Source organism: Xenopus laevis, chromosome 7L (assembly GCF_017654675.1).
Source record: "Xenopus laevis strain J_2021 chromosome 7L, Xenopus_laevis_v10.1, whole genome shotgun sequence".
NCBI lineage: Eukaryota > Metazoa > Chordata > Amphibia > Anura > Pipidae > Xenopus > Xenopus laevis.
The window spans coordinates 2152860-2168414 of NC_054383.1; the positions used below are offsets into that span (position 1 = coordinate 2152860).

The following is a 15555-nucleotide window of genomic DNA, read 5'->3' on the forward strand; positions in this document are numbered from 1 at the left end:
TGCCACTTAATATGATATAAATATCAAAATATGATATATCTGTTGCTTAAGTATTTATTTTGGGGGTATAGCTTTCCTTTAACTAAATCAGTCTCAGTGGGACTTGGATTTTACGATTGAGTGCTGTTCTTAGATCTACCAGGCAGCTGTTATCTTGTGTTAGGGAGCTGATATCTGGTTAACTTCCCACTGTTCTGTTGTTAGGCTGCTGGGGGGAAAGGGAGGGGGTGATATCACGCCAACTTGCAGTACAGCAGTAAAGAGTGACTGAAGTTTATCAGAGCACAAGTCACATGACTGGGGGCAGCTGGGAAACTGACAATATGTCTAGCCTCATGTCAGATTTCAAAATTGAATATAAAAAAATCAGTTTGCTCTTTTGAGAAATGGATTTCAGTGCAGAATTCTGCTGGAGCAGCACTATTAACTGATGTGTTTTGAAAAAAACATGTTTTCCCGTGACAGTATCCCTTTAAGCCAAGAGAGATACTTTGTATATCTTGAGCACAGGCACTATCCATGGAACCAGAAATATCTTTTCTCTACTGTTCTACATAGGCAGCAGCTCTGGGGCTAGAACAGTACTTTGTGCTACTATTTATAACAGGCAACAGGTTAGGAGCAGGAATGATACCCCTTATGGGCAAGTAAAGCTATTTTATATACTAGTCGCTCAACTGCTGACATTCAATCCACATAAAGTGCACTTACACTTATTTTAATGTATCAGCCACTGCAAACTGTCTGCATCTAATTCTATTATCATGTGACCCACCATGGTACCCTCATGTTAAATTACACCCCCTCCTCAATATATGGAAGTTGCAGTTCAGCAATGCAGTTAACTGCTGTGACTTTAAGCTGACACTCATCATGTTCTGGGTCCTTAAAGTGGTGGTTCATCTTCAATTTTAAGTCCGAATGCCATAAACTGAAAAATTCAATATATAAATAAATATAAATTTTTAGTGAAAAAAACACCTTAAATTTTTCAGGATTTATTATACCCCAGGGATGGAAAAAGTCTAAATCCAAAAATCCAGTCTCTCAGACCTGCAGAGGTTGCATATAAGTCAATGGGAGAAGTCGCAAAGATATCCTGATCTGCACTGGGTATCGTGCAAAAATCCGAAGATTTTGCTGTTTTCAGGCAAAATTTTAACGGAAAATGTAAAAAAAATTTGTGTGATTTAATTTTTTCCTGCACATTTTTTGTGAAAATTAATTGATAAATAAGGGGAAATAACCTGTGCATATTTGGTTGGAGTATATTTCAGAAAATAATGAGATAAATTCGGATTTTGATAAGTAACCCCCTTAGTATGTTACAGAATGGCCAATTCTAAGCAACTTTTCAATTAGTCTTCATTATTTCTTTTTATATATCTTGAATAATTTGCCTTCTTCTGACTTCTTCCAGCTTTCAAATGGGGGTCACTGACCCCAACTAAAGAACAAATGCTCTGCAAGGCTACAAATGTATTGTTATTGCTACTTTTTATTCCTCATCTTTCTATTCAGTCCTCTCCTATTCATATTCCAGTCTCTTAATCAAATCAGTGCATGGTTGCTAGGGGAATTTGGAATAAAAAATGAAATCCAACTGCAAATTAGCTCAGAATATTACTCTGTACATCATACTAATAGTTAATTTAAAGGTGCACAACCCCTTTAAATCCAAAGCAATGTCCATTATACCAAGAGTGTGATGAATTCTTACAAAATATTCAAATTATTCATTATAAGAGAATAACTGATGTAGGAATATATTCCGCTGGTCTTGTTATCAGATCATCGACTCGTATAGCCCTACAACAAACATGGCAGCCCCGTCTTCTATGGAATATTAAAAGGCTTGTCTGGAAATCTATGATCCAAGTTTGCTGGTTCAGCATTTTGTGTTGCTCTTGTCTGTCCCCATGTAACCCTGTAACCTTCCTCTGGAGATGCAAACCCAACATGACCCTCGCAGACAAAAGCTCTTTCACTAACTCTGAATCTCCTTTCATCGGAGGAATTTAATGGGAGAGACGAGCTCAGAGCCACAAGGTTGCACCACGAGGGACAGTCAATCAGGAACAGACATTGATTTATATCAAATGAACAGTAACCAATATATGCAAAACCCCAATCAACTATACAGCCCATATAAAGCTTTTCCTATTCTCCTATGCACAACACACTTCCTGTCATGTGACTCACTGAAGGGCCTCCAATGGCAGCAATTACCTGCAGGGATGGGGTAATTGGGTTACTGATGGGCGAATTTGTCCCGTTTTCGATTGCCGTAAAATTTGTGAATTTCCAGTGAAATCCGCAAAACGGTGAAAAATGTGCGAAATGCATTGGGCGTCTACATCATTTTGGTGCGCATCAATTTCGACGCCTGCGTCAATTGTTATACACACGCCTATTTGGCCAAATGCATTAAAGGGGTTGTTCGCCTTTGAGTTAACTGTTAGTATGATGTAGAGAGGGATATTCTGAGACAATTTGCAATTGGTTTTCATTTTTTATTATTTGTGGTTTTTGAGATATTTAGCTTTGTATTCAGCAGCTGCTATTTCAGCAATCTGGTTGCCAGGGTCCAAGTTACCATAGCAACCATGCATTGATTTGAATAAGAGACTGGAATATGAATAGGAGAGGCCTGAATAGAAAGATGAGTAATAAAAAGTTCCAATAACAATAAATGTGAAGCCTTACAGAGCATTTGTTTTTTTAGATGGGGTCAGTGACCCCCATTTGAAAGCTGGAAAGAGTCAGAAGAAAAAGGCAAGTAATTCAAAAACTATACAAAATAAATAATGAAGACCATTTGAAACGCGGATTAGAATTAACTATTCTAGAACATACTGAAAGTTAGTTTCAAGGTGAATCACCCCTTTAAAGTCAACAGGCGTCCGAATAATTTTGACGCATGACAATGTTTATGTGCGCGACTATTATGACAAGCGCCCAAATTTTTCCAACCTGGTGGATTTTTCGTTCCAGTTTCGCAAATTTATTCGCCCATTACTAGTTTCTGGTAGATTGAACTATTGGGTAGGGATGCACCGAATCCAGGATTCGGTTTGGGATTCGGCCTTTTTCAGCAGGATTAGGATTCGGCCGAATCCTTCTGCCCGGCCGAACCGAATCCTAATTTACATATGCAAATTAGGGACAGGGAGGGAAATTGTGTGACTTTTTGTCAGAAAACAAGGAAGTAAAAAAATTTTCCTCTTCCCATCACTAAAAAGGAGAAGGAAAGTTACCAAAGCAGTTTATTGCCAATAGAGTAGTCACAATACTGCATTCTGCAGAATACTTTACTATAACAGCTCTAGAAGCTCTCTGTTTGTTTAGGATAGCAGCTGCCATATTAGCTTGGTGTGACATCACTTCCTGCCTGAGTCTCTCCCTGTTCACTCATAGCTCTGGGCTCAGATTACAGGAGGGGAGGGGGGAGAGAGGAGCAAACTGAGCATGCTCAAGCCCAAGCCCTGGAGGTTTAAGCTGAAAACAGTTAGTCTGATACAGAAGCCCATGAGTACACAATAGAGGAAAGAAATGTGATGTTTGTTTTGACAGAGGACTCAGAGCAGCATTACTTTGAGGGGTTACTGGTGTATTTATATAGACCTTTCTGATAAAGCTTACTTACTTTTAGCCTTTCCTTCTCCTTTAAATGGAAACTGCAGCAAATTGCTTCTTTTTCTAAGCAAATTCCCAAATATCCATCCATTCCTTGTTATTACTGGCCATATAGTTCTGTGTCACTGTCATTGCTCCTCCGATCACTTGTACAATGTATTAAATATTCTGGTTTGTTTTGAGGCCAAATTTGGATTCTACTCCGTTTTTGGCTCATTTCTGTGAACATTACACAATCATCTCTGCTGGAACCAGAGCTTGGGAAGAAATGCAGCTAAAATAAATGTGTGCGTTAAATACACACCAAAAAATGTGACACGGGCACAAGAGATACTTGTGGGGGGTTTTTTTTTTTTCTTTACTGGAGGGAAATAAACTGTAAACAGAGTTTTCATTGTCTAAATTCCTGGGATACCAACGTAATTCTGCTTTCTGTGTAAATCATTTATTCAACTGAACCCTGAGAACAGCGCAGTTCTGCATCCAGACTTCCCAAAAGGCACAGAGGGTCTAGAGAAGGGCAGCGAAATTAACAAAGGGGATAATTGAACTGGGTGGCACAGAAGGACTTGACAACTTGCCACTTTAAGGGACATATAAACAGTAATTATACAGTCTGCAGGTCAGTTAGGGGGAGATTTGGGGTGAGTGCTTATTTGTACCCTGGGTATCCCTGGAACTATAGCAGGGTGACTGTTACCCCAATGTTTCTATATATCTGTAACCTTGTTATGAGCTAAGGGGGCCCAGTCTGAAGGTCAATTAGGGGGAGATTTGGGGTGAGTGTTTATTTGTACCCTGGGTACCCCTGGAACTATAGCAGGGTGACACCCCAATGTTTCTATATATCTGTAACCTTGTAACCTAATGTTGGACCTTGAACAAGGGTATAAAATGTCAGTAGAGACAGTAGATGTGGCTTAATTACAATAATTATATATAATAATTATATACAATAAACCTCAGCTAGCGGCTAAGCAATAACTGTATTCTCCAGACTGAGTGGGTGAAAGTGAAAGGACAGGAGAGATGTTTATATAATGGGAGAGATGAGAGGGTGTGGGAGAGATATAGAAGCCGGTGATTTCATCGGAATGCGGTCGGAACACTAGTAGAACTTTCACTTGTCTCTGAGCGATTCATTGGGAGGTGAAACGTATCAGTTACAATGTTAAAGAACAAGTTTGGGGTGAGTTACATAACAAGAACAATCCCAGCAGCCATCACTGAGCAGCTCCGACACTCCTTTCATTTTATTTATACTCAGACAAAAAACATGTTTTACACCAGCAGGAAAGGCCAAGAAATCCTGGCGTTTTGGTGACTTTTTAAGTAGAAACTTTTCTTATCCCAATGACATTTTTATGCTCAAAATGAATTTCCCAGATTCCATTCCAGACTCCGTGTGTTAGAAGCTGGAGGTGGGGGCACTTAGTAGAACTTCCAAGAACAAGTAGTGATGTTGAATAAAACCAAAAAATAACAGCCAGGCTACAGGGAGTGTATCTTCTATGTGCCCCCCCTTAATATGAGAAGCTTTCCTAATAAATTGTGAGGGTGTGGGGCAATTGAAACATTTGCACTGAAGCTGTAGGACCCTTCTTACCCCGCTTAACCTTTTACATACAGCAAAGACTTTATAAGCCCTTAGCTCCTCCCCAAACTAAATATATGCCCAAAATACCTGTAAACTTCCAAACCTGAAACTGTAGATAAAACAGTGTCATAAAATAAAATAAACATGTAAAATAATAAATGAGCACAATTACAAATTTCCTTAGAATGTGATTGCTTCATCATGCTAACATAAACTTCCCTTTAAAAAAAACATTTTTTTTTTACATAATACAGTTATATTGTATATTATATTTGTATTTATACATATGGGAGGAGGGAGGTGCCATATTGATTCCCTTAGACAGTACAGTATGAGGGTATAGCTTATTGTGTGCCCAGAACATTCCTTCTCTGTATATTTGTATTTATACATATGGGAAGAGGGAGGTGCCATATTGATTCCCTTAGACAGTACAGTATGAGGGTATAGCTTATTGTGTGCCCAGAACATTCCTTCTCTGTATATTTGTATTTATACATATGGGAGGAGGAGGTGCCATATTGATTCCCTTAGACAGTACAGTATGAGGGTATAGCTTATTGTGTGCCCAGAACATTCCTTCTCTGTATATTTGTATTTATACATATGGGAGGAGGAGGTGCCATATTGATTCCCTTAGACAGTACAGTATGAGGGTATAGCTTATTGTGTGCCCAGAACATTCCTTCTCTGTATATTTGTATTTATACATATGGGAGGAGGGAGGTGCCATATTGATTCCCTTAGACAGTACAGTATGAGGGTATAGCTTATTGTGTGCCCAGAACATTCCTTCTCTGTATATTTGTATTTATACATATGGGAGGAGGTGCCATATTGATTCCCTTAGACAGTACAGTATGAGGGTATAGCTTATTGTGTGCCCAGAACATTCCTTCTCTGTATATTTGTATTTATACATATGGGAGGAGGAGGTGCCATATTGATTCCCTTAGACAGTACAGTATGAGGGTATAGCTTATTGTGTGCCCAGAACATTCCTTCTCTGTATATTTGTATTTATACATATGGGAGGAGGGAGGTGCCATATTGATTCCCTTAGACAGTACAGTATGAGGGTATAGCTTATTGTGTGCCCAGAACATTCCTTCTCTGTATATTTGTATTTATACATATGGGAGGAGGAGGTGCCATATTGATTCCCTTAGACAGTACAGTATGAGGGTATAACTTATTGTGTGCCCAGAACATTCCTTCTCTGTATATTTGTATTTATACATATGGGAGGAGGTGCCATATTGATTCCCTTAGACAGTACAGTATGAGGGTATAGCTTATTGTGTGCCCAGAACATTCCTTCTCTGTATATTTGTATTTATAACATATGGGAGGAGGAGGTGCCATATTGATTCCCTTAGACAGTACAGTATGAGGGTATAGCTTATTGTGTGCCCAGAACATTCCTTCTCTGTATATTTGTATTTATACATATGGGAGGAGGAGGTGCCATATTGATTCCCTTAGACAGTACAGTATGAGGGTATAACTTATTGTGTGCCCAGAACATTCCTTCTCTGTATATTTGTATTTATACATATGGGAGGAGGTGCCATATTGATTCCCTTAGACAGTACAGTATGAGGGTATAGCTTATTGTGTGCCCAGAACATTCCTTCTCTGTATATTTGTATTTATACATATGGGAGGAGGAGGTGCCATATTGATTCCCTTAGACAGTACAGTATGAGGGTATAACTTATTGTGTGCCCAGAACATTCCTTCTCTGTATATTTGTATTTATACATATGGGAGGAGGAGGTGCCATATTGATTCCCTTAGACAGTACAGTATGAGGGTATAACTTATTGTGTGCCCAGAACATTCCTTCTCTATGAATACATATAAAGATGTTGGGGACACTTTGTGAGCCGCTCTAAACCAGACTACTTGTTACATTGTAACTATAACTAAACGATTATTTTCCCCCAGTTTTAAATTTGTTTTTTAGAGAGCAGAATGGAGAGTCCAAGTAGGAGACAGAGGTTACCCACACAGAAAGCTACTTCTATTATTCACCATAGCAACAAGCCTATTTTGAAAGTGGCCTACCTGCATGAAAGGGCTGCAACAAGAGGCTAAATGCAGATCTAGTGGTACATTCACGCACTAAGATGAAGAAGAAACTGGCGTAAGCATGGCACTGAGCGCTTCCAATTACATTACATGCACAAACAGAAACATATGTCAGTACAAACAATCCCATTTCCTATTCAGCTCAACCCAAAATAAATAACAGAAAAGCATAAAAAAGCAAGAAGATGGATTTTTCAATCTGATTTTATTTGTTACATTTGGGGCTAATGGGTGATAGAACGGGGTGAAATATACAAGTCGGCCTTTATTAATTATAAATATAGATTTTCCTTCCAACATTCTGGGCATATTCAGCCGGTTTGGTCTCTGTATGGAGGCGGCCATGTTTCAAAACTGAGTTGCATCAGGGATGAAGAAGGAGGAGTCCCTGCCTTGAGCCTCTATCAATCAATTGGAATGACTGCTTAAAGGGGTCTTTCACCTTTAAAGGGATACTGTCATGGGAAAAAAACATTTTTTTCAAAATGAATCAGTTAATAGTGCTGCTCCAGCAGAATTCTGCACTGAAATCCAATTCTCAAAAGAGCAAACAGATTGTTTTATATTCAATTTTGAAATCTGACATGGGGCTAGACATTTTGTCAATTTCCCAACTGCCCCTAGTCATGTGACTTGTGCCTGCACTTTAGGAGAGAAATGCTTTCTGGCAGGCTGCTGTTTTTCCTTCTCAATGTAACTGAATGTGTCTCAGTGGGACCTGGATTTTATTATTGAGTGCTGTTCTTAGATCTACCAGGCAGTTGTTATCTTGTGTTAGGGAGCTGTTATCTGGTTACCTTCCCATTGTTCTTTTGTTTCGCTGCTGGGGGGGGGAAAGGGAGGGGGTGATATGACTCCAACTTGCAGTACAGCAGTAAAGAGTGATTGAAGTTTATCAGAGCACAAATCACATAACTGGGGGCAGCTGGGAAACTGACAATATGTCTAGCCCCATGTAAGATTTCAAAATTGAATATAAAAAAAATCAGTTTGCTCTTTTGAGAAATGGATTTCAGTGCAGAATTCTGCTGGAGCAGCACTATTAACTGATTCATTTTGAAAAAAACGTTTTTTCCCATGACAGTATCCCTTTAAATTAACATTTTGCATCATGTAGAGAGTGATATTCTGAGACAATTTGCAGTTGGTCTTCATTTTCTATTCTTTGTGGTTTTTGAGTTATTTTAATCAGCCGCTCTCCAGTTTGCAATTCCAGCCGTCTGGTTGCTGTGGTCCAAATGACCCTAGCAACCATGCATTAATTTGAATACGGAACAGGAATTTGAATAGTAGAGGGGCCGAATAGAAAGATAAGTAATAAAAAGTAACACTAACAATACATTTGTAGCCTTAAAGAAATTGTTCAGTGTAAAAATAAAAACTGGGTAAGGAGATAAAATAGATGATGAAAAAATGTATCTAATATAGTTAGTTAGGCAAAAATGTGACGTATAAAGGCTGGAGTGAGTGGATGTGTAACATAATAGCCAGAACACTACTTCCTGCTTTTCAGCTCTCTTGCTTTCCACTGATTGGTTACCAGGCAGTAACCAATCAGAGACTTGAGGGAGGGGCACATGAGTCATAACTGTTGCTTTTGAATTTTAGCTGAATGCTGAGGATCAATTACAAACTCACTGAACAGTTATGTCCCATGTGGCCCCCCTTATAGTCACTGACTAACTCAGAGTTAGAGAGCTGAAAAGCAGGAAGTAGTGTTCTGGCTATTATGTTACACATCCACTCACTCCAGCCTTTATACATTACATTTTTGGCTAATTAAATATATCAGAAACTTTTTTTATTTTGCACAAGCTATCTATTTACCCAGTTTGTATTTTCACCCTGAACTGTTCCTTTAAAGAGCATTTGTTTTTATATGGGGGTCACTGACCCCCATTTGAAAGCTGGAAAATGGTCAAATTAAGAAGACAAATAATGCAAAAATTAAAAAAAAAAGAAAAAACTAAAAATGAAGGCCAATTGAAATGTTGCTTAGAATTAGCCATTCTATAATATACTAAAATTTAACTTTAAAGGTGAACCACCCTTTAAAGCCACAGCCTGACAGCAGCAGTGAGAGAAATACATCAAGTTACAATGTTTACTTTCCCTTTCCAGTGCAGCAGCTGCAGACGTTGGTGCTATTTTCCTCCATAGATGACACCCTAAAACCCTGCAGGTCTATACTGGGCACCAGTCCTTAATAAAACATCACTTTCATTTTAATTACAGATACATTGAGGCCATGGGATCCTCCACCTTCATCACTGATGCAGTTTAGATGGCAGAGCAACTGAACACTTTCATGACATTTTATGGTAAGTACTTTATAACTAATGAAAACTAATATCATTTTAAAACCCAGAGGACCATCACCTCCAACTCCCAGCATTCCCTGACAGCCACGAGGCATTGGGGAATTCTGGGAGCGACAGAATTCACATGTTGGATGGATCTAAGCAACAGCAAACACAATACTGACTTCCTAAAGGGGAACTAAAGTGACATCAAGTATTACTTGGCTGCAGTCGGTCCCGGCATTTTATTTATTTTGACAATTTAACATCTTATATTAATATATAGTAAATGGATTGGGCTTCTATAAGTGGGTATGTGCCACTGTCAGGTTATATCATTGAGCACAGGGGCCCGGGGCATGGCAAGTAGTGTGAAAATAAAGGGATACATCAAAGACAAAGGTAATTATTTAACTGCGGTTGGTCTTCGTTATTATATTATTTTTTCTTTCTGTTCTGTTATGCAGAACCTTGCCTGGTTGCTAAGGACAGGAGCATAGTAATGCCCAGAATGCAGCAGAAATAACTTCAAGTCCCACCTAAGACCATAATCATAATAATGAAAGACCAAATGCAGGGGTGTAACAAAGGAAGCCGACTCTGTGACTGCAGGGGGCCCAGGAGGGTATAGGGGTCCTAATTAATGAGCAATTTTAACACATATTGGTAAAAAAGGAAGACCTCTGAATATGTTTATTTGCTGTGGGGCCCAGTAACATGTATTTACACCACTGTGCAATAGGAAACCACTGCACACATCATATCAGAAGTGAAAATGCAGTTAACTTTCCCTTTAAAGGTAGATCATTGTAAGGGACACAGAAATTGTAGGAGCTCTATGGCTTTGTGCTTAGTTATTAGGTGGGGTTTGATAGCTTGATGCATTAGTTGGTGGGTGCTGTACGATGGCTTTGTACGTAGGTGCTCTGGAATGGCTTTGTGAGTAGGTTTGTAGGTGCTGCTCTCCCTACACCAGGTAATAAGGCAGTTGGCATCGGTTCAGGAGGTGGAGCACTGGCACCTCTTATGTTTCCAGATTTATAGATCTCAGATTCCGAGATAATAATGACCCCCGGGGCTTACTTTCTGTAACAGATTCGTATGTGTTTAGTTCCCCTTTAAGATTCCAAGTGTTGCTTACAAATAAGATCCAACAGAACCATGTCCAGAAAGGCTGATCCAGTCATTATAACCAAGGCCGCTTAGATATCACTTGGAATATCCTCCTTGTATGAATATGTCATCTGGATTACAAGTGACAGTTGGTGGGATTCAGTGGGTGCCTCAGTTACATACTCAAGTTCAAAGTAATGACAAAATAAAATGAAAAACCAGATATTACTGAACCTTGCTACAACTTGTCGCCCTATCGTGCAACTTATGGTAAAACTTTAAAACTCCTCTTTCTGTTCTCCCGGGGAGTGGCCATTGCTCTGGGCCTTTGCCTGTGAGCTGCAGTTTTTCTCAACCGGGACCCGCACCTGTCCGACTTCCCCCTTCCATTTATAGACCCTCGCCACCCTCAGATGACATCACAAAAGGGGCGGGACAGGTGCGACTATAAAACAGGAAGTGGGAAGCGGCATCCAAGGTCGCGGTGAGGAGAGCAGGCACAAGAGCTCAACCCAAACCCGCCCACTACTCACAAGAGGAGCAATGAGGTCGGCCCAAAGTTGCCCGACCAACGAGTACTGCAGGTATCTGGCCAGCCCACACATCACTAGTACTAAAGTCCCCCATACAAGGGCCAATAAAAGCTGCCGACATACTGAGTCGGCCAGATCTCGATGGGGCAGGTTAAAAAATCCTGTCACATCTGTGCGTCTATGCAGTCCCGCGATCTGACCGCCCCTATCAGATCCATTATGATCCAATCGTTGGGCCGTAGGGTCCACGATCGGATCAGTCCGATATCTCCAACTTCAATGTGGGCATATTGGGGTGAAATCTGCTTTTTTGGCGACATTGCCAAACGAGCGGATCTCTACGTCTATGGCCAACTTAAGTATCACCGCTTGGAAGAATGTATCATCTGCCAGAGCTTAGTCCCGCCCACTGATAAAGTCCCACCCCCTGGCGCTGAGAACAGAACGCGGACCTCAGATATTTCATCTTCAAGTCTTGCACCTTCCCACATTACAACATCGTATCACAGGGTAACACGATACAAAAACGTTGGATTCTTATAATTCTTATAAAATAATGTGGCGTCAGGCAAAGTTTTTGCCGTTCATTTTCCCCTTTTTTTCTGGGAAAAGAGAGCGGACGTCAGATTGGCATCTTGGGGCAGCGAGCGATTACAGATTTATGTTCAAAAGAAACGGCCATCGATTCGTTCCGACGGAGCTGAAATAAATGAAACTAGATTGGCTCGCTGGAGAGTGGCCCTTAATCCCTCAGTCAGATCTTGGGAGACTTCAGACCAAACCAGCTGTTAATTTAGACTTTATTAGATAAAAACCGGAGAAATCCATTGTGATGTACCCCAGAGCCACAGATTAAATCTGAGAGCAATTCTGGAAGGGGCTAATCAGACGCCTCCTCATGGTCGGGTGCGGTGGGAATATACAAGAGCCGGATTGGGGGCTGCATGGTGGCACCGGAAACTTCCTAAAACCCAAATACAGTATAGGGAAATGGGGTCACTGTTACAACCTATTCAAGGCTGTTGCAGAGGTTACAGAATAATTTGGGTTTAGAATTGGGGCTGCCGAGCACTCAGGCCTTAAAACTGATTCTGACCAAGGTGCTATGTACATAGAGTTGGTGCGTTCTCTTGACTGGGTTTCTTCCTCGCACACGCCAAAAACATATTGACATACTGTATCCACTCCTAAGGACATTGCCTTGTCTAAGGAAGTTAGATTGTAAGCTCAGCAGGTGCAGGGACTAAAGTGCTGTGGAATACATCAATTGAGCGTATAGAGAATGACATACACTGGCTAGACTCCCTAAATATACACTATAAATGATATAAGTGGCTACTAAACAGAGGTACCATACAGGGGCCCATGATGGATCCAGGGAGTAGATATAAGTGTGCAACCAATGATTCCAGAGAAAGCCTTTAGCATTTTGCTTTGAAGACTTGATTCCAGGGGCTACACGGAGAGAGAGAGAATAAGTTGTCGCCCCCCTCCTCTCCTTATATTCTTGTTCAGACTCCAGCAGATGACCCTGTTTGACTAGTAGTCTGGGGCTCAAGAAGAGACTTCCTACAATGATGATGATCATGATGATGTCACAGCACAATAAAGGCACAGTGACATCATTGGTTTCAGAGGAAGGGAACAAAAGAGGAATAGGGATGTCAAAAGAATTATTACTCTTGAAAGAATTTCAGGTTATTTCTATCAGGTCATAGGCAAATTTTAGGGGGGCAATCAGATGGCGGCTCCAATGGGCCCTGGACTCCCCCCCAGTCCAACGGTGTAGCCTGATATTACACTTGGGATAATTCTGGCTATATCTGTACAGGTATAGGACTTGTTATCCAAAATGCCCTGGACCTGGGATCTTTCTGTAATTTGGATCCTCATACCTTAAAGGACCAGTAACACCAAAAAATGAAAGTGTTTTAAAGTAAAGAAAATATCATGTACTGGTGCCCTGCACTGGTAACACTGATCTGTTTGCTTCAGAAATACTACTATAGTTCATATAAACAAGCTGCTTTGTAGCAATGGCGGAAATTGAAAAAAGGCTAAATGGCACAGGATAAGTAATGGATAACAGATAACATTATGTTCTACAGAGCTTATCTGTTATCTGCTGTGTAACTTGAGCTTTTGCTCCATTGAATGGCTGCCCCCATTACTACACAGCAGCTTATTTATATAAACAATAGTAGTGTTTCTGAAGCAAACACTGCAGTTTTACCAGTGCAGGGCAACACTGCATTATATTTTTATTACTTTAAAACAATTACATTTTTTGATATTACTGGTCCTTTAAGTCTACTAGGAAATCTTTAAACATTAACCCAATAGGCTGGTTTTGCTTCCAATAAGGATTAATTATATCTTAGTTGGGATCAAGTACAAGTGACTGTTTTATTATTACACAGAAAAAGGAAATCATTTTTTGTATTAATTGAATAAAATCGAGTCTGCGGGAGACGGCCATCCCATAATTCAGAGCTTTTTGGATAACAGATCCCATACCTATACAATAAATAGCTATAAAGTAAATGGCGACAGGGTTACTATTCGGACGTCGCCTGATTTAACACTCGTGGCTACATTAATACATCCATGGCCAATCAGCTAAAAATACTGCCGAACCGATGAAAACTGTTTTCCTTACGAATGAAGAAATTGCTGCTGATTGGCCCCAAGCTGCGTCTAGGGCAGGATTTAAAAAGAAAAGGGGCTTTACTTCGGCTTCAAGAGCCCCAACTACGCTGGCCAGTGCCCGACTAAATGAACTGATTAATCAAAGTAATGACGCCTTCCTCTTTATCCCCGTAATGAGGCTTGCAGGTCTCTTTTGGTCGTCCAAAAACAGCAACAGAAATCAATTATTTTACTCCGTTCAAGAGCCGTCTGCAGTTTACAGACACTAGTAATAGCTGTGCCACTGGCACTTACCTACTGGACTACCTACTGTGCCTGGAGGCTGATTTTATCCAGTTGGTACAATGGTGCATCCCTATACCATCTGCTGTACCCCAATACTGAGGCCTTGGCTGCCCCTGTGCCATGAGCAGTGTCTCTTTAAAAGAGATGGTAAATGGGAGCATTTTCCAGTGAAACAAAACAAGGGTAATTCACATGGAGCTCTGCAAGGTGAAAGTGTAGGGGGGGGGGTTAAATTACATTTTAGGAATTAAGGGGTTTTGAACAAAGACAGGCCCGATGCTCTCTGGAACACAAACTGATTTTCGCTGCTCTATAAAGCCAGTGTACGTGAATGATGAGCACAAACCTGATTAGCTGGTGTCGGAATTGGGCTGGGGAGCTTCCAGCAAAAAAAAAAAAGAGTCTAATGTGCAAAATAAAAAACACATGGCCCCCCTCACCCTGGTGCTCCCAGATCTCTTGGGAACACACAAGGGCTCTGGAAACTGACAGTTGCACCCGTCCTATTATATTATATAGTGTTTCATTACTTACCGCTCCCCCTCTGAAATGCCAGGCCCTTTAGTTTTAATAATAATACTACAAATCCCACAATAGTTAAAGGAGTTCTTCACCTTTAAATTAACTGTTAGTAGGATGTAGAGAGGGATATTCTGAGACAATTTGCAATTGGTTTTCATTTTTTATTATTTGTGGTTTTTGACTTATTCAGCTTTTTATTCAGCAGCTCTCCAGTTTGCAATTTCAGCCATTTGGTTTCTAGGATCCAAATTCCCCTAGCAACCATGCATCGATTTGATTAAGAGACTGGAATATGAATAGGAGAGGGGCTGAATAGACAGATGAGCAATAAAAAGTAACAATAACAATATATTTGTAGCCTTACAGAGCATTTGTTTTTTAGACGGGGTCAGTGACCCCCATTTGAAAGCTGGGAAGAGTCAGGAGAAGAAGGAAAATAATTTTAAAAAAAAATCTAAAAAAAATAAATAAATAATGAAGCCCAATTGGAATGTTGCTTAGAATTAGCCATTCTATAATTTACTAATAGTTGACTCAAAGGTGAACCACTAATAGTGACAAATCTACTCAGGGACACAGGGTCGTCCTGGGGAGAATTTGGTAAAGTTTTAGGTAATTAAGTGAATATTCCATTGACCCAATAGTCTCATTGGTTTCTAATGAACCAACAACCAGTCCCACAACACATAATAATACTGAGTTTTCAGTTCAGAATTCCTGCTACTCCTATGGGGCAGATTTATCAGTATCAAATTCTTTTTTCATCAAATTTTTCATCAAATTTGGGTATTCTGCGGTCGAAGTCAAATCGGTTCGATCAAACGAT

At 40.2% G+C, this 15555-nt stretch overlaps 1 protein-coding gene across 2 annotated transcripts in view; it reads right to left on the bottom strand.

The window, feature by feature from the left end:
* tcf7l2.L (transcription factor 7 like 2 L homeolog) overlaps positions 1–15555 on the bottom strand; it is a 152845-nt gene that overhangs the window by 103998 nt on the left and 33292 nt on the right. For both annotated transcript variants that reach the window (XM_041568442.1, NM_001090397.1), the window contains 1 exon segment: positions 7304–7360. In XM_041568442.1, coding sequence (XP_041424376.1) covers positions 7304–7360 — 57 coding nt within the window.